Source organism: Myotis yumanensis, unplaced genomic scaffold, assembly GCF_028538775.1.
Source record: "Myotis yumanensis isolate MYYU_CA2020_CCGP unplaced genomic scaffold, mMyoYum1.0.hap1 SCAF_4, whole genome shotgun sequence".
In the NCBI taxonomy this organism is placed as follows: domain Eukaryota; kingdom Metazoa; phylum Chordata; class Mammalia; order Chiroptera; family Vespertilionidae; genus Myotis; species Myotis yumanensis.
The window spans coordinates 28,785,455-28,811,000 of record NW_027223755.1 but is presented as its reverse complement, the minus strand read 5'-3'; the positions used below and the strand labels follow the sequence as shown (position 1 = coordinate 28,811,000).

The following is a 25,546-nucleotide window of genomic DNA, read 5'->3' as shown; positions in this document are numbered from 1 at the left end:
TGTGAAGAGCATACATTTCCCCTCATTTCTGAGAAGTGCCCACTTAGCCCTCACGCGTGCCCAGCAGAACGGACGACCCATCAGGAGACAAGAAGCGTCTCTGCAGGGTGAACACTGAGCTGGAGTGTGACCCAAACCATCCCGGCCAGGAGACCGGGATAGGGCCTGCGTTCAGAGGAACCTGTAAGCGTCCACGGACACATGGCCCCCTCTCCCTGCTGCCCCCTGCCCCCCGGCACAGAGCAGCAGCCCCCCCAGAGGAAGTGTGACTACTTCTCCTCATCTCTGCTGCAGTCAAGACACCACCACCCCCCCACCCCCCCCCCCCCCACCCCCCGCCGTAAAAATCAAATGCTTTGACGTGAGGGACTCACCTACATCTCCATTCACACAGCACCCGAATGGTTCTTATGATTTCCCCGGACTATTTGTACTTCTGAATACACTCAAATTTTATTTTATATTTTTAGAGGAGGGTCAGGTTACAATTAAAGTTTGAACAAAGGAAACTGGGCCCTAAAGACCCCCAGGGCCTGATCCATTCCCACACATGGAGCTCAGAGGGCAAAACAGGCCTCCGACCCTCTCCCACTCCCCAGACACAGCACTGCCAGGCCGGCCGAAGCTCTGGAGGGCAGGGTCCTCCTCTGGCCGAGTTTTGGGAAGACCACTCACCTGGGCTCACACCCCCTTCGTAATTCTGCTCATTCATGATGAAGGACTGAGGACAAGCCTGAGCAGAGGAAACCCTGGGATGTAGGTGCTGGAGGGGTAGGCCAGGCCCCCAGGCGTCCTCCTGGGCGAGCCCTACTGGGCACACAGCCCCCAGGCTCCAGGTGCCCTTGCTGCACGGTGGTGGCCCCTGATGGCTGGATGAAGTGGAAGGCCGTGTGAAGAGGGAGGGCCCCACAGCAGGATCAGGTGTCCTGGGCCAAGCCTGCTGTCCCCAGGCAGGAGCGCTCTCAGCAGACGCCCTGGGCACGGCTAATCTGCTCTAATGGAGGAGCCAGTGTCTGCAGTCAGACGTTTAATCACAGTTATGGCCCAGAGGTCAGGGGATTAACCCCAAATCATCCCCCAACAACACTCCCTTTCCTTGCCCAAAGATAACCCATTTCTGACTCACCTCCACATCTGAGGACTGAAAACGCACACCGGCCTCACCATTACAAAAACACTTTTAAAATCTGTTGCTTTTACAATCTAGATGTAACTACCTGTTGTTTATTAGACAGAATAATACTGCACTAATGTGGAAGGTCACAGCTCATGCGAGCCCTCTCTGCAAAGCTGAGACACAAGGACATGTTATAGCTGTTTGGTCACTCGGCATAGACAGCAGGCGGGATTCCAATTCCTGAAGGTGACATGTGGTGGTGGCGGTGGGTTTACAGATACAGAGCCCGTCCCAGAAAGACTCCCCCAAAACTACCCCCCCCCCACCCTCAATGGCTTGGTACTGGTTCCTCTTATCACTGAGAAAACAGACCCTTCAGCCAATCAAACCTGCAGCAGAACCAGTGAGCATGAGTTTCACCGAGCTCCCCTACCAGCATCAGCCAGACTGGGTGGCATTGGGGGTTGCAGGGTGGCCCTGGGGATGACGGGATGGGTTCTCCTTGGCCGGAGCTGCCCCCATGGGGTGGCTGAGCTGTGGATACATCACACGAGAAAGAACTGAGGTGCCAATGACTCTTGAAGAACAGAAGAGAATTTTCCTAATAGAGTGAAATGGGGAGACTTTATGGAAACATGGTAATGGGTCCATCAAGTCATCCCTGATGTGGCAGATGCGGGAGGGGAGGCACTGTGTGCTCGGTGTGGTGCCCGTGACAGTGGCCCTGGTACAGGCGGTGGATTCCGTGGAGACCGCTGTCAGGGTTCAAAACCCACCAGGACGCCGGGGAGTGTCACACGGCCACCAGCCATTAGCATCTGGTTCACATGGCCCGGACCTCTGCCACTCGGTCAGCTCTGAACTCTTATGTGCTCAGGCCAGACGTTTGATTTTCTGTGAGACAGCAGCCACTTCCTAGAATTCGTCTTTTTATAGCCTCTGACATGCATATTTAATGGTTCGCAGCAGAGGGCAACAGCAGCCCCGCTCCCGGACTGTCCCAAGGCCACCAGCCCTCGGAGCACTCGGGGGTCCTGGGCCAAGGACACCAACACCAACCACCCAATTGAAAGCAGAAACGCTGAGCACTCAGCCCACCAACTCCACAGCAGAGTGGCTGTCCCAAATACGGGGTGACCTGGGCAGCAAGACAGTGACAACTGGCTACAACACGGAATAAAACGAAATCATAAAGCCAGGTGCCACTCCTTTTTTAAAAAGTAAAAGGCTGGGGGGATGGACATAATGACTTGTTTCTAATTAGTAAAGTGCAGAAAGAAACCTAACCAGCACACCTCAGCCCGTGATCCAGGTTCCCGCAGTCGCATGAGCCACGGTGATGTGGGCACCCAGCATATGACAAGATGAGAAGGTCACCCTCTGAGGGCTTCCTCCCCAAACCCACAACCCTAGTCTAGGCATGAGGGCAACATGAGTCACACCCCAACTGAGGACACCCTCCAGCCCACGGCCTACCTCCTCAGACTGTGCGCCATGGAAAACAACAACAGTCGAAGGACCTGTTGCAGCAACAGGACACTGAGCAGCATGATGGCCGAGTGCAGGATGGGGTCTGGAGACAGAGAAGGATGTCGAGGGTGAGGTGAGATGCTGAGGGTCTGGAGTGCAGTGGGCAGTGGCGTGCAGGACTGGCCCTCAGCTGTGACTACCGTGGTGAGTGCAGAGTGGACACCAGGGCCCGTGGGAACACTTCCACCTCCACAAGCGCCACAAATCAGAGCTATGCCAAACACACAGTTGATTGAGTAAATAAATAATTCTCATCTTGGTGGGACCACAGAGAGACACTTTAAGAATGAAGGCCTGGAAAACACAGACAGGTGCAGCTTGTGAACATCAGGGCATGAGAGGGACCGTCCTTCGGAACCACCATGTTTAAGTGATTGGGCAAGAACCCGAGAGACACCCAGAAACCACCAGGTGAAAGGTAGTGGTGGGGGGCAGGTCTCCATATATTGATTACAAAGGTGAGGGATTCAGAACTAGGGTCGTCTGAGGTCACATAGGCGGTGGGAGGTTGACCCCAATACTTAGGTGTGACCCAACATCCCATAGCATTCTTGCCTCAAAGTGTTTCTCCTAAAAACAGCCCCAAGGAAATGGGCATATATAAGTTCTGTGGCATTCTACAAGATGTGTGACCCCAGTATCTTTGAGTAAATTGATGTCAGGAAAGATAGCAACGTGGAGAACATTCTAGACCATAAGCCAGCACGCTTTCTCTGTAAAATCACTCACTACCACTGAAGACAATGTGTGAACACAGGACCATGTTCCAATAAAACTTTACTGACAAAAGCAGGTAGTTTGCTGGGCCATAAGTTGCAGAGCCCAGCAGCCAGCTCTCACCACACAGCTCATGTGACTCTCTCACCAACCAGGAGGTCTCCCAGCAGGTTCTTACTGCAGCCCAGCCTAAGGTCTCCCAGCTTTAGGACGTGGCCCCACCTTGCAGCAGGCAGAAGAGCCCACTTCCTGGAGAGGCCCTCTCCTCATGCCCCGGGCTCTCTGGCTCGAAGAAGTCCAAGGAAGCCAGCACTTCATGGGTTACTCCTCAACATGGCAAAACCGGGCCTCAGTGACCACACACACCTGCTGGTCCCCTCAAGGCTTCGACGAAGTTCCAGGAATACATCTGCTCACAGCACCTTCAGCACCTTCTAAACCTAGCATACATGAGCATCTATCCCCAGAGGTCCTGGCCCTGGACAGGTGACCAATGGCCACTGGTCAGCAGGCCTGGCTCAGGCCAAGGACCCAGAGCTGCAGCCCACAAGACCACAGACCAGCTCACCCAGGAACAGACCAGATGGCTGGCTGGCATCTACCGGTGGAGAACCAAGGGATTGAGGAAGCAACTGCAGTGGGAAGGAGCAGGACAGGCCGGGGCACACAGCCCTGACCAGTTCCATCCTACTCCTCCCCATGATGCCACTCATCTGTATCTTCACCTTGTCATTTCACTCCAAAAACATTTCAGCACTCTGCAAGCTGACAGACGTTCTGCAAAGCCCCACACCTACCCCAGTGCTGGCCACACCCCAAGCACGAACCCCGCCCAGCCAGCTGAGGCCAGGGGCATCTCAAAGCACACAGCAGCCACCAACACCCGGTGACCCTGACCCCTAGGATACAGGACACCCACTGGCCCAGAAGTTTTCCCATCCCCCTCCAGGCAACCTATGGGCTTTTTCTTTTTCTGCCCTCAATCAATTTCTCCTGCATCGATTTTGATGCCCATGTTTCTGGCTCCCTGAAATACAGACTTAATCCCAACATCAGTAAGCGTCAGATGGTGACCAGGGACAACTCCCTCCCCCAGGCCAGGCCTGACCTCGGTCACTCTGGGGACTGCACAGAAGCGGTGGGGCACTTGAGCTTTGTGTCCCTGAGAGAAGTGTATACGCCCTTGTCGTTACTGAGCAAACACAGTGAGTCTTCTGCAGGGTCAGAGCGGGCAGCCATCAGCCCAGAGAAGCAGGAAGGGCAGTGGGAGGCAGCCGAGGCTGTCCAGCTCCGGGGCAAAGAGGAGGCCGCAGACTCACCTTCTGGCTGTGTCCTGGGAACCCGGACCCAGAGCCTGTGTCCTGCTGTGGCTTGGGAGCCCAGTCCAGTGTGGTGGTCTGTTGTGGACACTGGGTCAGAGCCCGAGTCCTGCCAAGGACAGAATTCCCAAGCGGGCCCCAAGTGCACTGTGCCCTTCTCCACTCTCGGGTTACAGCCTCCACCAGCCCCCCCAACTCACGCACACTCTCCCCTCCCCGAGTGAGCCAGCACATTCCTCCCCCACGCCTTCCTCCTCCAGCTCAAACATGGGATTTCACCACAGTCTCTCCCAGAACAGCTCCCCAGGGAGGAGCAGAGTGACCTCTGAGACTCAGAGCCAGCCATGCTCCCAAGGGTCAGCTGGCTAGGCTGGACCAACACTGGCAGCCATCACCCGTTCCTGCCACCAAGCCTGGGCGGTCTGCCCATCACTGGACACTGAGGGCCACACAGGGGCCGGCACAGGCGCAGTGATGGGGGAACACATGGTCTGCCCATGGAGCCGAGAGGCACCTCAGCAGAGTGGAGTCTCTTCTGGTGACCTCCTGGTGCATCCATCGTCCAGACCCCACAGCACCCAACAGCCTCTACCCCAGAGGTCAGGTCTTCTTAGAAGTGGTTCAGTGCTGGCATGAAGTGATTTTAGATTCCACAATCCTAACAGTTAGATAATGACCCCTGGCCCTTGCCCACTGCCCTCCATGCTTTGCGCCAGGATCAATTCTGGGACCTGAAATCCAGCAGCCTGGCAATCGAGGCCAGTAGGGTGCCCATGGGCTCTCTATTCAGGCCAAGAAAACATGAAAGCTTGAGGTTGAGTTCCCACGTTTTTAACGGCAAGTTTCTGGCTGAAACAGAAACGCCTTCTACATTAAAAACAGAGGAAACACTGAGAGGACAAGGACCACCCACAATCCACCAGCCACGACCACCACTGCTCCTGAGGGGTGTTCCCTCCAGTGTGTCCTCTGGAAGGAATGAACAGCCTTCCCCTTCCCCATGGGGGCTTCCAGGGAAGTAAAAGGGTCCTCTGAGAACATGCCACAAGATAATGATACCCATGTACAGCCTCAGGTTAAAGCCCACCTGGGTGCAGGTATGTTCCTCTCCCTCCCCCACCAACCAGGCACATCCAGTGGGGCTCCTGCCATTGTCTCCTACGGTGCCCATTGGTTGGGAGGAGGTTCCCATGGAAAACACTGAGGAGATTTGGGGAATTCTGAGGCCGAAGACCAAAGACCAAGGCCCCCGCTCCCACCTCAACTTACTCACCACTCCATTCAGGGCCCTCAGTCCCCACTGTCTGGACATGACCCCACCTCTGGCAGGTTTTTAGATCTGACACTCACACAGTCTAGAAAGCAAAGACAGTATCAGGTGCTCAGCTACCAAGAGGCACTGATGCAGAGAAATGGCAACCAGGGGTGGCCATAAAGTCCTGGCAAAGTAGTCAGACATACACATGTGTGCACACTCAAACACAGACACACATCAGAACACAGGCACATGTGAGCAGACACAGACACACATAGATACACACATGGCATATATACACACAGCACACATTCAGGCGCACACACACAACACACTCACATTAACATATTGTGCAGGCACACACTCAGTTGTGCATGCAGATGTACACATGCATGCCTGTTCACACATACACACGTGCACACACTCACACACAAGCTCATAGGCATCACTGGGGACCACAGGTCTGAGAGCTTCTCAAGAGAAGAATGTGTTCCCAGACGTTTCTCTAAAGGATGCACCCCCCACGTGGAAATGACAGGCTCCTGGGGAACTCCACTCCCCACACCCCCTCAGTCATGTGGCTGCTCGCTGCTCCTGGACCGACCCCTCCCACCTCAGGGGCCAGCAGCTGGCAATCTGAGGGGGGTAGGCAAGAACCCCCACCAGCCCCCTGGGGCAGCTCCCATTACCAACTGCGGCTCCTGTCTGGCTGTGGTCAAGACCCTTGGTGGGAGGAATAGGAAACCTAAGAACAACCTGGCGCTTCTCTCCTCTGATTTCGGCTCAACTTGATCCCTCCCCAGTGACCATCCTCCGAGCCTCTGAGAACCCAGGCCCAACCCACAGGCGCCATGAACAGACGGAGCCCAGAGACAAGAGGTCACAGCCACCTCTGGGGTGGGCAGACTGGCTCCTAGAGAGGGAAACTGAGGCACAAGGAGAACTCAGGGATGGCCTTGAATCCCATAGGGCCTCACGTCACCCTGAGGTGGATGTGCCCACTCGAGCAGAGGGCAACAGACATGGACACATGGCGCACCCCCACCTCGCAGACGGTACCAGGAAACAGCCACTGTGCTGGCCAAGGGCACGGCCTGTGTGTGAACACCCAGACAGGCCCTGTGTCAGGGCCGCATCACACAGCCAAATCGAAAGTGGTTCTGGCGCCCAGTGGTGAGCACAGGCCTCAGGCGCCACTGGCTCTCCTCCCGACAGCCAGAGACCCCAGGCCTGTGAGTCATGCAGGACCAGGCAAGTGGAGACTGTGCTGGAGAATGACCCAGACGCAGGAAACTAAACTGCCGCCTGGAACCCAGCTCCCACCCCCATCCACACAAAACAAAAACGCACTTCCACTCCTCCCCCAACTGTTTTCTCAGAAAGAAACCGCCAGAGGAAAGAAAGAGGAAGCCAGCCAGGAACCCCAAGGAGGGACCAGGGCCTTTCTCAGGGCCCTGCCAAAGGCGGGCCCGTGGGGTCCACACAGACACCTCCACCCCAGGCAAGACCTCCACACTAATAGTTCACGGTCTTCCTGGCCAGGGACCAGGGACCCAGCTCCGTGACCCCCAGCCCCGTAGCCCCCACCAGCCATAGAGACCACCTTGATGGAGTGAGCTCACCAGGGCTCCCCTGGCAGGAAGTTCAAGAACCCACATGGCGCCAGCAGTCATGGACGGGGGAGCTGGGCTGCCTCATTCCTGGCTGGTCCTGCTGAAGCTCAGGGGCTAACTGCACAGAGCAGCTCTCTGCTCTGAAAAGTGAGTTCCCCTCTTCTTCACAAAAGGAAGGTATTAACACTTTGTGCCTGCTCTTTTGCTGCACAGCACTGCCCCAGCATCCCCCAGAAGGGGGCCCAGGCCCCCCGGGGTCAGTTCTCAGCAGGTGACCACAGCCAAGCCGCCTGGCAGGGTCTGGACAGCCCATTCACCCATCTATTCCAGGTGCCATCCATGCCACTGTTACTCAGCCTCAGCCCCACACAGCCCCTCAGGAAGACAGGCACGCCCCACAGAGGTGGGTCTTCCCTCCTGAGGCCCCTAGCTGACCTCACATGCCCAGAGCTGGCAGACATCTGCACACACACCCCAGTACAGCTGTCTCTACAAAATGACTCTACGGGACACCTCCACAAACATGCTGAAACGGAAAGCATCTGGCTGTGTGAACAGTAGTTAAAACCTAACGCTGAACATCACATTTTGCCCTCCAGTCTCACATCTACAGAGCCTGACGCTTATAAAACCCATACCCACAGAGGTGATGACAGGAGACCCGGGAGGCTGGCAACACAAAGCGATCAACCAGACACCGGCAGATGCAGCCCCGACCAGACCATGGTCCCATCTGCTGCGCCCAGGACCCGTACACCTTCTTCCTTAATCACTAAACCCTCAGGACAACAGATTCCGGTCAGCATCAAGCTATCTTAAGAACAAAGCGTCAGGTCTGCTGGCCCTGGAATTTCCGCCCAGCTAAAGATAACATCTTGCCTTCAGTTGTCTTTCAGCCCCAGGCCCAAGAAAGCAAGAAAGTGGATGACCCTGTGGAGCACACCCTCATGAAAATCACCCTCATGAAAATAGAACAATGAATGCCCTGGCTGACACCACAATCTGACAAAATGATCAACTACTCCCCACCTCGGCCCCAGCCAATCAGTAGAGTCAAGACCAGCTGTGGGCAAACTACGGATCCGGCCCGTTTGAAATGAATAAAACCAAAAAAAAAAAAAAAAAAGACTGTACCCTTTTATGTAATGATGTTTACTTTGAATTTATATTAGTTCACACAAACACTCCATCCATGCTTTTGTTCTGGCCCTCCGGTCCAGTTTAAGAACCCATTGTGGCCCTCCAGTCAAAAAGTTTGCCCAGCCGAAACCGGTTTGGCTCAGTGGATAGAGCGTCGGCCTGCGGACTGAGAGGTCCCGGGTTCGATTCCGGTCAAGGGCATGTACCTGGGTTGCGGGCACATCCCCGGTAGGGGATGTGCAAGAGGCAGCTGATCGATGTTTCTCTCTCATCGATGTTTCTAACTCTCTCTATCTCTCTCCCTTCCTCTCTGTGAAAAATCAATAAAATATATTTAAAAAAAAAAAAAAAAAAAAAAAGTTTGCCCACCCCTGGTCAAGACCCTACTCCCTTAGCCACCATGATTAATGATTTTCCCCACATAACCCACCCCCTGGAAGCCATCGAGGAGCCCTAGCTTACCTGTGACTCCAGGCGTGGCATCATTTCCTTAAAATAAACCAACTTTCTTGGCTGTCAACTCCTTTTGTACGTTATTGGGCTTTGAGGTGAGCAGACAAATGGACTCCTTCAGTCTGGTAACAGCTGTGCAGCAACAAGAAGCCATCGACAGTGGCCCTCCAGCACCGCTGCCCTGGAAGGTGTCCTGGTCCAAGGCTACCCGTCCCCTGATGTAGGAGCCCAGGCCTGGGGGTCATCAGGTCAGGGCCCAGGACCGTGGCCACAGGTCTATTGGTCAGAGGCCCTGACAGAGGCTCTTCACCACGGCTGGGTCCCCCAGTGGGCAGGGAAGCAAGGACAGCCCACCATTCACCTGCTGGGTCCGACCTGGACAGATACCCCTGGCCCGCTCCAGCTGTCCCAACATGGTCTGTGAGCCTGAGCTGCAGCACATGACCACAAGCCAAACATCTCCCAAGATGCCACGTGGCCTCGGCCCTGACCAGCCCCGAGACCACAAGGTACCTTTACCCTGGCAGCTCCCTCTTTCCAATGGCCCCATAAGAACTTCATCCAAAATCCCAGTGGTATAGAGTAAGCCTGCCACAGACCTCTGAGTAGAAGACATTTGCGGTCAATTATCTGAAGGAAACATCCTTGAAATTCAGTTGAACCTGGGCCAACTGAGAAAGGGATAGATGGTGCCACATGGCTCCTGTCCCCTCCGGGTCCCAAGGCAGAGATGAGAAAAGGGGCTCCCATTCTCCAATAGCACCTGAGACACCAACGATGCACAGGCCCCATCAAGGCACTAGGAGCAGCAGGAAATTCCACAGGCTCACCTGGCCCCACAGAGCTGCCTGGCACGGAGGTGAGCTGTACCCACAGCACAGTGGTACCACCACATCCAAGCTCTGCAGGAAAGCATGGCCAACTCCTTCCTGGCTAGCCGCGATGAGAGCCCTGCCAAGCACACGGGCCCATTCTGCCAAGGGCCCTCAGAACCACACACCAGGCGCTCCTCCAGCTGCCCCTCTCATCCCCTGCACCAAGGCAGTGTAGCCTCATCGGCTCTAGGCTGCCCCTTGTGGAATTCCCCTGGGCCAGTCATCACCCCTGGCTTCAGAACCTGACTCAGTCACCGGACAGCCTGACAGTTGGGCCCATAAGACAATATGGGGCTCTAGCCGGTTGCTCAGTGGTTAGAGCATCACCCACGGACTGAAGGGTCATGGGTTTGATTCTGGTCAAGGGCACATACCTCAGTTGCAGGCTCCATCCCGAGCCCCAGTTGGGGCAGCTGCGGGAGGCAACCAATCAGTGTGTCTCTCTCTCACGTCAATATTTCTCTGTCTCCCCCTTACTTCCACTCTTTCTTAAATCAATGGGAAAAAAATTTTTTCAGGTGAGGATTAAAAAAAAAAAGACAACATGAGGACAGCCATATGGCCATGTCACCGAAGGGGACTGCAACAACAGAGAGCCTGCCTGTGGAGTCAGCTGCTCCCTGCTCACAGCCACAGCCCACCTCATGAACAATGACAGGTGGGCGATGGGCTCACCTGGATGGAGCAATTCCAGTCTTCGTGACTCCTGGTTGCAGCAACCCTCTGGACAGTCACAGAGCCAGGGCATCAGAGCAGAACAGGCCCCAATGCATATAGTCTCCATGTGGACAGGGCCAGGGTTCAAGACTGAAGGCCCACCCCGCCTGGTCACCACTCTCCCTGCCCGTGCCATTGCTGTCCCCAGCTCCCAAGTCCTGAACAAATGTCCCCTTCTGAGAGGCCACCCCAACACCCAGACCCTCATGGTGCTCCATTTTCCCTACTGCACCACAAGTCACATTCGAGATCCTACAGCCACCATCCCCCAGGAGGAGGGCTGAGACCCTCTGCTCACTGATGCACCAAGAACCACGATGGATCAGCCATGGCGGACACTCCACAACCTTTGCAGGTCAGACAGCAGCTGCCATAACCAGTGCCCAGTGGCCCTGCAGCTGCCTGATCCTTTTGGGCTGCCGCTGGAGGCATCCCTCAAGCCAAATCCCATGCATCCACCCCCCTGAGCAGCAGCAGCCACTGGTGTCCACAGCTCAGACGTCCACTCCAGCAAAACACTGAGACCAGGTCTGGGGAACTTTCCAGAAGAAAAGACCACAGAACTGGACCTAAGAGGTGATGGGCTCCCACACTATTCACAGGGCATGAAAGCTCGAAACACATTTCAGACCAGGGCGCAGACGTGTCCCCACTGCCTGTATGGCCCAAGATGGAGCTGGCACCCCCAGACACGTGACTGGACTGGTCTGCTGGGGAGCTGCAGGAAGGAACAGATGCCCTCACACCATGTGACCCAATGCCAGTGATCACGCCCCTCTCTATCTGCCATGTGTGGAGTCACGCACACACATGCCCACATGTGTACACACACATACACAAATGCCCACATGCATGCACAAAGAGCCATGTACACACATGTGCGCACGCAGGCGGCATGCCCACACACATGTGAACACACGGCCTCAGCAGGAGGCCTTAACCACATCTTCACTTGATTTATAAGAAAAGGGCCTATCGCCTAAAGATGGTCTGGAACCCCTGTGAGTGCACGGAAGACGCAGAAACACAGGCCATGCGCCCAGCACTTGGAGCCAGGCTCCATTTCGTGTGTCCAACTATTGTTTGTTCCTTTGCCTTTACAAATGGAATTTGGTACAAAATACATGTTTGGCAACCTCCGCTATCCACCTAATACGAAGTCTCCCTAAAGAACATTCATGGGCCAAGCCGCCGACAGCGAGTCCCAAGGAGACAGGCCGAACATGGGGTCTGCCCAATGGATGGGCCAGCCTTGTTGCCTGTCCTTCCTGTGTCAGTGTGACACATCCCTTTCCTTCCGGAAACCCAGGGGCGGATGTTGCTCCGTGCCCTTGCTCAGCAGGATAAAACCTGAAAGCTTTGTCCTGTCCCACTTTTCAAATGCACTGCTCCCTGAACCCTCACATACAACCCCCGGGAGTTGTGCTTTCACCATCTCAGCAGCCCCACGCTCGGCAGAAAACTCGCTCCAAACCTGGGGTCATGGCCCCATAACCCCTGAACTGGCCCAGCTGATGGCCTCATAGAATGCTAGCCACAACAGGATAACGGTGATGCTACCAGGACTGCCTGGATCAGCGCATCGGGGTACTCAGGTCCCCTTCACAGAGGGTGGAGGAGAGACCCTGAGTGGCCAACAGGACCTGAGCAGCAGAGCGAAATCACAGAAAGGAATCCAGAAAGCAGAACAGCAACCCAAGGAAGAGGAAGTGGAGTCAGAGCCACGGGAAATGCCACGTGGGGAACAATCTCGGCTGGGGTGGGAGACGGGGGTTGCAGGATCCATGAACCCTCAGAGGGCTCCATGAACACTCCAAGGGCAGTCCCCACCCCATTAGCCACAGAAGCTGGGGGTGGAACTTCCTCTGGGGGCCAGGGCCTGTGGCCATGCCTCAGTAAGAGCTTGTGTGCCCGTCCACTCCATGGTCCCATAGGCTGTTCATGGCCTCTAGGACTCACCCACTCTTGGAGGGGGGCAGGTCACCAAGAGAGGGGGGTTAGACTCCTCAAAGTCAGTTAAAAACCCACCATAATCAGCCCTGGCTTGTATGGTTGGGGTGTCATTCCATACACTGAAGGCTTCCGGGTTCGATTTCTGGTCAGGGCACTTACCCAGGTTGTAGGTTCAGTCCCTGGTCAGGAGGCAGCTAACCAACCGATCAACGTTTCCCTCTCACATGGATATTTCTCTCTTTCTTTCTCTTTCTTTCTCTCTCTCTCTCTCTCTCCCTCTCTAAAATAAATTTTTTAAAAAATCACCATAATCAGAAGTCAGAAAAGCACCCTCCTCTCCACCTCCCCTCTATAAGGTATTTCTACTAAGAAGGTATTGGGGATGTGGGGATACATAAAAACCTGTCGTATCCACTTCCAGAACAGTCTCCCATCACAATAAAATGCAGAATAAATGCCCCATCACACAGGGGACCAGGGTGTGGTGTCCATCCTCAGGGAGAGGACCAGCCCCCAGGAAAAGTGAACCCCAGTCATCCCAGTACACCAGGTCCCACCTCACTGGAAAGGGAACGGGGAGGCGGGAAGGGCACTCAAATGTGTCCACAGCAGAAGCTAACATTGATCTTGGCCTCTGCTTCCCACACCAGCCCTCTCTGCACCCAGCCAATTTTCACTCACTGGGGGAGTGTCTCCTTAAAGGGGCCAGGACTCCATGAAGCAGTGCTGGGGTGCAGCACCAGGCACAGGCCTGCCAAGAGAGCCGGGGTCAAGGCAGCAGGACTAGTTCAAGGTCAATGCCCACCACCTGCCCACGCTGCCACTTGCCTGGGCGCCCCAGGGGCTTCTAATAGCCAGAAATGGGCTGAACTTCACAAAGATACGGCTCCCAGGGAGGCTCCAGCCTGGAGCACAGAGAGGGCCCAGGACGCTGTGGGATCCTTCCTGCTCTAAGTGTCACAGGGTCAAGAGGCCCTCGTGCCTCCAGGCCAGACAGATCCGAGTCTGATCTCATGAGCCCCTGGGCTGCAGTGGAAATAAGAGGCACGGGACCCAGGGTAAGGGCTGAGGACGGCACCACCTATTTCCACCACAGCCCAGGGATTTCCAGGTACAAGATCTCCCCAAACTTGCTCCACCACTACCAGGAGGCCCACCCAGAAAGCCAGGTGCCTCCCTAGGGGGTTCGAGGGTCACCCAGAGTCAGGAAGGAACTTCAGTAGCGCCAGTAACCCTGTGATCGGGCAGGCATGGCCACTGGCATGGGACTCTAAGTTCAGACCCCACACAACATGGACCCCACACAAGGGCCTTTGGAAGCTGCTCCAGCCTTGATGTTCCCAGTTCTTGCAGTACCTTCCCCAATAAGAGAGCACATGGTGGCTTCCTCTTCATCATGCTGGTGACACACTGCCCTTCACAGGGCATCTGAGTGCTGACTGTGGTCTGACAGCTTACACTGAAACTCAGAGCCCAGCCAGAGACCCAAAAAGACAACAGCACTGTGACCCCTCAGCAGGGACCACCTCCTCTGCCGCCTCCCTCTGAGGAAACATGAAGTTTATAGAACACAAAACATGGTGGAAGTCCCAAGTCGGCTCCGTGCCAGCTCAGCCAAGTGTCACAAGTTCAGCTCAAACCTAAAGGGTCTGTTAACAAATGAGCACAAAGCCCACACTTGGCGCTCCTGAGTCTGAGATCACCCAGGCAGGTGCAATTTCTGTCCCGCCCCCAGCAGGAACTGGGGGACCCAGGTTTGTAAAGTGAAAGCACTCAGGGAAGGGGGCTTGGGGCTGGAAACCAGCTGGGCCACCCATCAGCTCTGGGCTCCTAGGCCCAGGGCACCACACGAGAGCTACTGAAAGCAGAAGGGACAAGCAGGAGGAAAATGATCCCCCGTTTTAAAACAAGCCACAAAGTCTGGAGAGGGAGTGAGTGTGGTCCCAAGATGGGGCTAGCAGGCAGGGAGACAGACATCCAATAGGGCGGTGGAGGGCTCCTCGGGGAACACAATGGCTGCTGGTGGCCAGGGAAGCTCATCCTTGATGCTCAGATGCAGAACCACTGGGCAGCGGTGAGAGAAAGGCCGAGCTTACAGACTCTGCCTTCCTGTTCTATCTACCTCGTCTCAAGACCCTGTGCCAGGAAGCAGCCAGGGAGCAGCTGTGACCAGCCCCACACCCAGCAGAGCAAAGGTGAGGGAGGGGACACCTGAGGGAGGGGACAGGACCCTAATGACTGAGGATGCAACAGCCCATCAGGACATGCCTCCTACATGGTGTCCCCAGGAGGGCCTGGCCTTTCCTGCCAGAGTAGTAACCACTCAGGACCTATGGCCTCCACCGACCTCACCCTCTTTCCTTAAGTGCCTGCAGCTGGGAGCCTCCACCCAAGGCTGCAAAGGGAGAGAGGGGGGACGGCACAGGCAGAGAGAGCCCAGCTGTGGGTGCTAGACTGGGTGTTCTCATTCCCCCCAATTTCTAGAGGGGAGCTGAGAGCAGAGATGAAGTTGTTCACTGGGGAGATCTCACCCATCAGCTGCAGAAACCCAGGCTTGGGGGAGCCCCCACAAGAGAAAGTGAAAGTGTTACCGACCTGGGACTCCAGAACAAAGAAGGCCAGGGGGACCCTCAGTCTGTGCACAGCTGGGGAGCCCCGTCCCGCCCCACCAGGGACCTGCTGATGACCCACAGAGTGGGCGCAGGCAACTGGGACCTCAGCAGGGTCGAGTCTGACCCGCGGCCCACAGCCCGGCCGCGTGGGAACAAAGGCCTGAGGAAGCAGGAAGGCGCTTCAGAGGGCAAACCACCCCCTGCGGCTGCGGCTGCGGCACCCCACCTTGGCCCCCGGATTCTCAGGAGGCCCCTCCCCCGTTCCCATAGTTACCCCCGGGTGTATCCCACCTTCCACACTTCCCCATTGCCCCACCCTGAGTGTGAGAAAGGAGGTGCTCCCTGGGTCCGGGGTGGAGGGTCGGGGGAGCATAAACATGGTCCCCAGATGGGCTAGCAGGGGAAAGAGCAGGGGGGACCCACAGCCCTGGAAGCGCTGGCACCGCAGGGATACTTCGCCCTGCGTCCCCGCGACTGAACTTGGTCGGGGGCTCTGCGGGCTGGAGGGGCGTGAGGGAACCTCGCGAGCGAGAGGAACTGCGGGGTGACCCTGGAAGAGGGGAGGCGAGGCGGGGAAGCAGTCCCACACTCTTTCCTCCGGTGCCCCTCCCGCCCCTCCCGCCCCCAGCCCCGCGCAGCCCAGCTCCGCCTTTGTCCCGCGGACAGGTGCGGCCGCGCTCACCCCGGCTAGAGCAGTCGGGCTCGTGGCCCTCGGGGGCGCCCGGCGCCTCAGTCAGCTCGGCCGCCTCGTCCTGGTCGCCGTCCGCCCGCCCCTCCACGGGCACCACGGTGAAGTTGGTGGGCATGGTACTCCCGGTACTGCGCGCTCCAGGCCACAACGCGCTCTCCAGCCGCGCTCCGCTCCGCCCGCTCCCGCCGACGCGCGACCGGCCTAGGGGCGCAGGGGCGGGGTCCGCGTGGCCCGCCCCCGGCCCGCCCCCGGCCCCGTCCTCGCCCCGCCCCGCCCGGCCACGTGATCTCACCTGCGGTCCGGAGGCCCAGGAAAAGTTTGCGAGGGGCGGAGCGGGGTGCCTTCCGCCGAGGTGGCTCCCCTGGCCTGTGCCAAGTCTACCGGCGCCCCCTGCTCGCCCCGTGTCACCTTCCCCCGATGGGTGACTCTCCGCTTTGGCGCTGCCTCTCTCCAGCCGCCGCAGAGCAGGCCCCTGCCTGCGGTCCCCACCACCCCGCGGAGTAGCTCCCGACACAGTCTGGCTCCTTCGAGAAACAGAAGTGCCCCACCCCCCAACCAGACTGAGCTGGAATCTGATCTCCCCGCCCCCTCCCTGCCTGCCTGGAGCTCACCCAGCCCCTGGGCAGGGGTTTCTGGCAGAAACGCGCTATGGTTGGGGAGGAGGGGGCTGGGCTGCTCCGGGGGCTTGGTCCACAAGGGACTTAATCTGGTACACAGAGGTCACTACAGCTCTGCGACAGGACCCAGGCCCATCCCTGCCTGCTCAGGGGAGCCCGCCCTGCCCTCACCCCACTGGTCGGGCCGGGGGAAGCCACAGGGAAAGGGAGCTTGCAGCTCAGTGCGGGGAAGGCGAGGCCAGCACAGCATCCATGTCCTTGTGTCTTACAGCCTCTGGTCACCTCCTTAACCAATGAGGAGACATGGAAACAGGCCAACAACCCAATGTCCATCAAAGGGATGTTCGTCCGAAAAGTTATGGCATCTAAGCGCAGTGAGTCACCCCAACAGTTTTATACCCACGACGAACAAGTACAGGTGGTCTGGGCAAAGGTGGTCACAACATATTGAAACAATCATCAGAATGGTCTGATCGTGTTTGAAAAGTGTGTGTTTCTGCAGGCCCCAAAGGCAGTGGAGACCAGCTTCTCTCTGGGCCTGGAGGCTCTGCTTTCTCCCCTCCCCGTTGTATTCCTGAAACAACCAAACGATGGAAAACCATATTCAGAAAAGCCATTTCCAATGAAAGACAAAGGAGAGAAAAAGATGGGGTGGTCAGGTTCCCACCTTCTGTCCCAGGCTCCTGGCAGAATCTGGGGATCTGATGCCCGGCGTCCAGGAAGCCCAAGACCACTCTTCACAGGAATTCCACCCACTTAGCCTGGAAAGGCCCCGACCACCCAGGTGTACGCTCTGGGGGCCTGGAAGCCCCACGCCCCATGAATAAGCCAATCCCCCCCCCCCCCCACTCCTCCCTACCACCACCCCCTCCTGCACACACACACACACACACACACACACACACAGAAGATGCCCTCTAGCTGCTGCTCCCTATATGGGGAGAGCAGGGGAGGGGAGGGGCAGAAGTGAAGGGGAGGGGAAGGTGAGAAATGGAAGGGTGAGAGGAGGGAAGCCCATTACCTAAAGCTAAAGTTATATTTTTTAGAGCCTTTCCTGGCAGGATGGGATGTAGGGACACCACAGGGATAAAAGCCCAGAGAGGAGAGGACGTTCGGGCCTTTGGTTGCCCAGAGGGACCAGGGCTCTCCTGGCTGCCAAGGTGGGAAGAATTCTCTGGGAGAGGACTGTCCAGGGTGGTCTTGGTGACCCTAGGTCTGTCCCACCTGCAGTGGCTCAGAAAGGGGCTGTTGCTGTCAGGGATAGCAGATGTCCCCTGCCTGCCCCAGTAGCTGGAGGGGGCTCCAAGGGTGGGCCTCTCCACCCCAGGCTCCACCCCTGTGGCCAGGCTTCCCTGCCCCTCCTGCTTAGAAGCCCTGTTTTGGCCCTGGGGACACATATTCCTCTTAGAGGAACAGGGCAGGGCAGGCTGCCTGCCCAGAGGACCTAACTGGTTCTGGGGCTCAGCAAAACAATGTCCTGGATCCTGAAACACGTCATTGTCACCTGAGAATACACAAACAGAAAGCACAGACTCACCAGACCAAAGGGACTAAAAAGACCCACAGGATAGGGAGGGAGGGGCAGCTGGGAAGGGCAGTGTGGAGCTGCCAGCATGTGAGTGTCCTCACACTCTTCAACTTTTTGTCGCTTTGAAATTTTTCTAAATCAAATCATTTCATAAGTCTAGGTGAGAGCTCCTTGTTGCCAAGTGACAGGTGGCTGTATTGAAAACACTAGTGGCCACGCCCTTCAATGCCCCTAGTGAGTTATCCTGCCGTCCTGCTGCCCGCTGGCCTTGCTCTGCTCCTCTGTCCTCAGCTCAGGACATCCTGGGTACCCCATAGCTGGATGTCTCAAGCTGCCCACACTGCCCTTTGCCTCCAGGATTGGGGTACAGGGCGGTGCAGGGGCAGTCCCTTCAAGATGGGAAGTGGGATCCCCACCAACAGAGCTCTTGGAGAACATGCTGGGGCTTTACTTTTTTTTATCCTCACCTGAGGGTGTTTTTATTGATTTTAGAGAGAGGGAAAGGGAGAGAGAGAGAGAGAGAGAGTAACATCAATGTGAAAGAGAAACATCGATTACTTGCCTCCCATACCCCTAGGTATGTGCCCTGATCAGGAAACGAACCCTCAACTTTTTGGTGTATGGGACAACATTCCAACCAACTGAATCTCCTGGCCAGGGCACTGGGGCTTTGTTTTGTTTTTGAGAAAAATAACAAGTGTTAAAAGAACACAGCAGCTAGGACTTGAGTGCTCCAGGGGGTTTTAGATCCTTTAATGGGCAGAGCTCCAGCCCATTAGGTCACACCCTCCCCCTCCGGGGTGGCTGGCTGTGGATCTCCATCCTCTCATTTTCTGAGGCTTGGGGACTTGGGTAGCACGTGCACAAATTTCCTTCCCTCCGGTTGTTACTCTCTGATGCTGTGGAAATCCTGCACACGCGTAGCGACTTCCCTGTGAATGCTCGTGAATTACAGGACAAGCTGAGGGCTTCAAGGGGGTATGGTGCAGAGACGGCAGCCAACCATCTGAGCACTTCGCAAAGTGTGAACTGGCCCAGACACCACTTTGCCCTCTGACCTTTGTACTGGTTCCTCAAGTAACTTCTTTTCAAGGAAATCTTGGGTAAATGTTTGCTGTTGGCTCCAGGTAAAGGCTGTGCCAGAGTCCAGGCTTTAGAGTTGGAGAGTGAGCCCAGGAGTGTCCCAGGGTCCCTGGAGCTGGCACAGTCCCTGCTGAAGCACAGGCAGCCTTGACCAGAATAGGATGAGAGAGGAGACCAGACTCAGCCAAATTTCTCAGACTCTCAGTGGCAGCAATGCATCCTGACCGAAGGCAGTAACCCCCCAGGCATGTTGGAGGACAGTCACTGTAAGCCCAGATGGCTGGCCCTGATAAACTCAAATGTGAGGCCCTGTGCCGCTATTCTTGGGTATGAAAGGTCTCAGGGGTCATCCCACCAGGAAATCATGCTGAGTCCACAAAGGAGGAAAACCCTGGCCCAGGGTCTGGCCAGAAAGGGCTTGGTCAAGTCCATTCCTGTGGTCTTGAAAATAGAGAAAACCCAGGAACCACCCTCAAAATAAACCGAGCTAAACCCTGAGGACATTGCAGTTTGGGGAGATTTCTTCTAAGCTGGGGAGGTGGAGGGGCGAGCAGTTGGCCTGGCTGACTGGAAAGGCAGAGTTGGTGGGTATGACTCAGCCCCCTTTGGGACCCTCAGGGTCCACAGGGCAGAGAGAGGGGGACCCAGCACTAGCGCCCACAGACAGCCTCACCTTCCTGGCGGCCCACAGCCTCAGGGGATCATAAGCTCTGACTGTTTTATTGTATTTGTTCTGATTTTATTTTGTTTTTATCTATTTATTTTTTGAGAGAGAGAGAGAGAGACATCGATTGGTTGCCTCCCACACTCGCCCTGACTGGAGATCAAACCCAAAACCTGGATATGTGCCCTGACCTGGAATCAAGTCCCCCACCTTTTGGTGTATGGGATAACCTTCCAACCAACTGATCCATACTGACCAGAGCCCTTGCCCCCTTTTTTAAGTTCTTTTTAAGGTTTTTATTGATTTTTAAAGGGAAACATCAATGTGAGAGCAAGACATCTATGGGCTGCCTCTTGTACACCCCCTACTGGGGATCAAGCTCACAACCCAGGCATGGAATCAAACCAGCAAGCAACCTTTTGGTGCACGGGACAACGCCCAACCAACTAAGCCAAACAGGCCAGGACCAGGGCCCCATTGTTTTAATTTAAAAGAAGACAAGTTGCCTGCACATCTGTCAGTGATAAGCACAGCAGACACTCTCCTCTGCTGGAATGTCCGCGGGAGGGAGGTGGGTGTAGCAGCGTTTTATAATTGGTCCTGGAAGGAGGTCTGCCTTACTTCTGTGAAAGCAAAGTCTGATCTGTGGAAATTCAGTCTGTGAATTACAGATCATTCTTCTTGACACACGACAATACATGTAGCAGGTTACAGGCATTTTCGGAAGCTCTAAGAATGTTCTCTAATCAGCACGTCATTTTACATTTCACCAGTGGAGACGAGAGACACACCAGCAGCATCTTGAAAGCCTGCAACTGGGAACCTGGGGGCAGAGGCTAGACCCAAGAGTGCTGTTGCCTTCTCCCCAGTGCCCTCCAGGGGGTCACATCGTACAGGCGTACAGGGCCCTCATCCACCAGCCAGCACCGGGCACAGGTGAGGAACCCTGTGTCTCCCTCACCCTCACTGTACCCTCCAGATCCCCCAAGGGCCGTCAGCTCCAGGGAAAGGCTGGGAGCAAGCACACATCTCTGCCCATTCCTGTCGCGGTACAGGTGCCACACTGTCATCTCACCCACGGCAAGGGCCCCAGGGCCAGATGGACCAGTGACTTGGCTTCAGCTCCTCCCGAAGGTGCGGTCCCAGGGCAGGTGGTAAGGACCAGCAGGAACTGTCAGGGCGCGAATCTGGCTCACGCTGCCATCCCTCTGCCATCTTTGTACCAGTCACTCTCCCCCAGGCTCCCACCCACACACCCTAGCCCAGGACGGAGATGGCATGGGCAGAGCGGCCCCACCCTTTCTGGGAATCTGTGTTTCACGGTGCAGGCCAGGAACACACCCCATTCCTCTGGACTTTCCCCAGAGTTCCAGGGAATGAGCCAGCCCCAGGCTGTCCTGTGCCAATGGTGGGAACAGGACCCTCAGCTTTGGGCTCTGGTACCTCTGACCTCGCTTCAGGCCCGGCTGCTCCCCTTTGCTGCTCCATCTCCCCCCAAAATCCAGTCCACACTGGCCTGACACACATTCACGTTGTCCCCAGACATTCGGTCCCTTTGGGGCCATCAGATGTGACTCTCTCTGACTCCATTACACGTTACTGGTATCAACTCGGACTTTTCTGTTGCTGGGTGCTGGCCTGGTCTCCTGTTCTCTCTCTCTCTCTCTCTCTCTCTCTCTCTCTCTCTCTCTCTCACACACACACACACACACACACACACACACCAAGTGTCATGGATCCCTCCTGGGGCTGAGGTGAGCCTGGCCCACCCGGTAGGCTCACAGGACACCAGTGAGGCCACCCCACTGGGCTGGGCCTGGACCAGAGGCAAAGCCATCGGGGAGGGCCCAACCTGTGGAGCACAGCATGTAACAAGGGGCCGCAGATTTACACTACAAACGATGGCTGCAAAGTCCCCTGTGTCCTCATAGGATTCTTCATGGAAGAGAAACTGGCAAAGTGTCATTCTTAACATCAGATACTTCTGTTCCTCAAAAGACACCATTAGGAGAGGAAAAACAGGCCCCAGTGTACCAAGATACCACATCCACGCACCCAGCCCAGGTCTCTACCTGGATTCCATAAAGACAGTCCACAGAGGAAAAGTCAAAACCTGGAAAAAGGGGTGGAAACGTGAACAAATGCTCCACAGGAGATGAAGAGCCAGCAGCCATGTGTGAGGGACATGTAAGCCTACAGCCACGAACAGCATGGACAACAGAAGCAGTGGGCCCCCTACACCCTAGGGAATCCCCTACATACGTGGGTATGTAAAATATACAGCCACCTTGGAAACGGTGGCAGTAACCTGGGAAACTACACACACACCTCTTTAATAACCCAGCAGTTCCACTCCCAACAGAAATGTACAGGCACAGAAGACACACATAAGGACAGTCACAGCAGCACCTTCATGTCAGCTGGGCTGGGAACAGCCCGCATGCCCATCAACATTGCTGAGCAGACAGATAGGCATGTGTGTCCAGTGAAATTGCACATGGTGGTGAGAGGGACACACCACAGCCACACTCCATCTCACAGTCCTGGGGTAGAGGCTGTGTGAGCCTGTCTACCTCAAGCTCAGGGACTTGATGGCAGGATGGGGGCTCCCTGGCAGTGCGAGGGCAGATCTAGGGCACCTCAGGCCCTGCTTTGACCTGGATGGGGGCTGCATGGCACAGAACTCACCAGATATAGACTCATGTGCTCCACTGTTGGCCGGCCACTCCTCACAGGATAAAGGGGTGTTGAGGAGCCTCTGAGATGGGGGGTGAGTGCAGACTGACCTCACAGCACACTATGAAAGGGAAGCAGCACCTGAGCCCACCCCTCCACGTGTATGCGCCTCCGCTGGTCCCTGAATTGCCTCCCAGGTCCTGAATCTCTCGTTTTCCTGACAGTGGGAGACCTGGGCCTGTTTCTATCACATCCTTCTGTCAACAAGGAAAGGACAAGCCAGCAAATATTTGTTAAATCACAAAGCCATCTGGGCAGAACTCTACCAGCCTGCAGTCCCAACAAAGGCACCTGGGACAGAGGCCTGGAGTTTGCACATGGAATTCCAGTGTCAGTCCCCAGACAATAGTCTGTACAACCTTGGGTTTTCGGGGGTGCAGAGGAGCCAGAGCAGCTCCAAGTGTCCTCTCCAGTAGCCCACAGCCTCGCTGGGCAGCGTGGAGCCCATGTCCAAGGCCCTGTGTGCTGATCTCCCATCCCGGGACCTAGTCAGAGCAGCCATCACAGACTCCAGTGAGGCTTCCCCAAAGGACAACCGCTCTCAGGGGAGCTGTCACTGACAGTCACCCTGGCAGGCACTACTCTGAGTCTTTATGTGGGGAACCCCAACTGTCTTAGCACAGTAATGATGGGCCAATAATCTGTGGGCCCAGGCAGGCTAAGTAACTTGCCAGACACCATGCGGCCATTGAGCGGTGGGGCTGGGACCAGGACAGGAGCTCCAGGAGCTGGCTGTCCCCAGTCCCTTGCATGGTGAGGGAGGGGCCCGGATGGAGCTGTGCCTTTCCTGGGAGGTGAGCCCACTGCCTGTGCAAACCTCCCTAAGGACGCGTGGGGTGAGCCCTGGATGAGTGTCCACAGGCTGTCTGAGTTGGTGCAGGCTCTCCCAGGAAGGAGCAGCTGTGTGCACAGCCAGCCGGGAAGGGGCGCTGGCCCTGTTCTCCAGTGGCCAGCGGCGGTAGGTTCCCACCAAGCGTCAGAATCTCAGCACATGGTTGGTGGGGATGAAAGCACCTCCTTGGGGTGGGGGTTTCGTCCATCCAGGGCCACGCCATCACCATGTGTGAGATATGGCCCTGGGGTCACTGCTGCTGCAGGTCCCGGTGCCATGTGGCCCCTGCCTTCCTCAACACCAACCTCAGAAACTTGTCAAAAACTATTTACTAGCTTTGACTTTTCTTTCCCACTTAAAAAAATTAATTTTGTTGGTTGTAAACTATATATGAGGTAAAATTAGCCGTATATCCACGTTTCAGTGTGCAGCCCGGTGCAGGAAGTCACTCCCGTGTTTTTCAGTAATTAAACCAGGAGGGCGCCTTTTGCAGGCAACAAGGGACCTCAGCCAGAGTCAGCACCTGGACCCGAGAAACCGGGACCTGATCAGAGCAGCCATCGCAGACACCTGCGAAGCTTCCCGAAGGACAGCCGCTTCAGCTGAGGCCAACCAACCAGTTTCCTTGCTTCGCCTCCACACCTTCTTTATAAACCCCGAGCCGCACTCCTGTCGCTCGTGTGGCTCTTGTCGGGGGAGCACTCCCAACCACTTCCACCCGTTGGAATGGGCATTTGCTCAGTTAGACTCTTAAACACTTTGATGTGCCTTTTAGCATGTCGTTGTGCAACCCTCCAGAATGCTCTTCATCTTGCAAAACTGGAACCCTGCTCCATTAAACACTAGCTCCCCATCGCCTGGCCCCTGGCAAACACCATTCTGTTTTCTGTCTCTATGAATGTGACTCCTGTGGGGACCTCGTGTAAATGGAATTATACAGTGTTTGTCCTTTGCGACTGGTTTATTTCTCTGAGCATATGTCCTCAAGGGTCATGCATGTTGTTGCATGTGTCAGAATTTCTTCCCATTTTAAGGCTGAATAATATTCCATTGCATGGAGAGACCACATTTTGTTTATCTACTCATTTGTCAATGGACAGTTGCTTTGCTTCTACCTTTTGGCCACTGTGAATGATTTTTGCTTTACTAAATGATTTCCCCCTGTATAGAGTAACGTGAAGCAATTTGTCACCATTTTTGTAAAGAATCACACACACACGGGCACACCCCTCTGTGGCAGAGGGACGTCTCTGCAGGGACAGGGATGGGCAGAGGGGAAGGAGACAGAGTTTCCACTGCACACTCCTCTGTACCTTTCACATGTCTAGCCTGTGCCAGTACTGCTGAGACAAAAATACTTTACAATCATTTCAATTAAGCAGCTGCTGAGCCCGGAGATAAGCAGGTCACACTCTGGCGTCCAGGGCAGTGATTTCTATCCTATTATTACCCACAGCCCAGATAAGGTCACCAACGGCCTATCCCAAGGGCCAGTCCCAAGGTCAAACCAAGGGGTCCTAACAAACCGGTGAAAACAGAGGCCCAGGCAGAGGACGTGCCCATGATGGGCTTGGGGCCGAGCGTGGCTCTGGGCTGAGGCCCCACGTGAGTATCTGAGCTACACGCACGTGTCTGTGGCCAAGGACCTGGAGGCACAGGGTCACAGACTCAGCTGGAGTCCATTGTGCCTAACATTTCCCTAACTGGATGAGCCATCAGCTCAAGTTTTAAACTTGAGATTCTGCTTGGACAACTGAACTAAAAGCCACCTCTTTTTCTTGACTTTCTTCTGTTTAAGGGAAAGTTTGATGAACAGTTTCTGAGTTAGACAACTATTTCTTGGTTTAGGGACCTCATTCAAACCTTAAATATTTGGCTTGATTCACGTGAGAGCAGACCAGGGGTCCTCAAACTTTTTAAACAGGGGGCCAGTTCACTGTCCCTCAGACCGTTGGAGGGCCGGACTATAGTTTTAAAAAAAACGATGAACAAATTCCTATGCACACTGCACATATCTTATTTTGAAGTAAAAAAACAAAACGGGAACAAATACAATATTTGTATTTGCATGTGGCCCCTGGGCCGTAGTTGGAG

General features: G+C 55.6%; 1 protein-coding gene across 5 annotated transcripts in view; it reads right to left on the bottom strand.

The window, feature by feature from the left end:
- Positions 1-25,546, bottom strand: part of SLC12A7 (solute carrier family 12 member 7) — an 81,360-nt gene that overhangs the window by 33,334 nt on the left and 22,480 nt on the right. The window contains exon 1 of one of the 5 annotated variants that reach the window (XM_070411982.1): positions 16,285-16,368. The exons of 2 other annotated variants lie outside the window; for them this stretch is intronic. Coding sequence is in view for 2 of the 3 variants with exons in the window: in XM_070411978.1 (XP_070268079.1) it covers positions 15,984-16,107 (124 nt within the window). In the remaining variant the exon portion in view is untranslated. Of the gene's footprint in view, positions 1-15,983; positions 16,186-16,284; positions 16,369-25,546 lie in introns of those variants that run through there. 2 more of the 5 variants (XM_070411978.1, XM_070411980.1) reach the window with 2 other exon arrangements.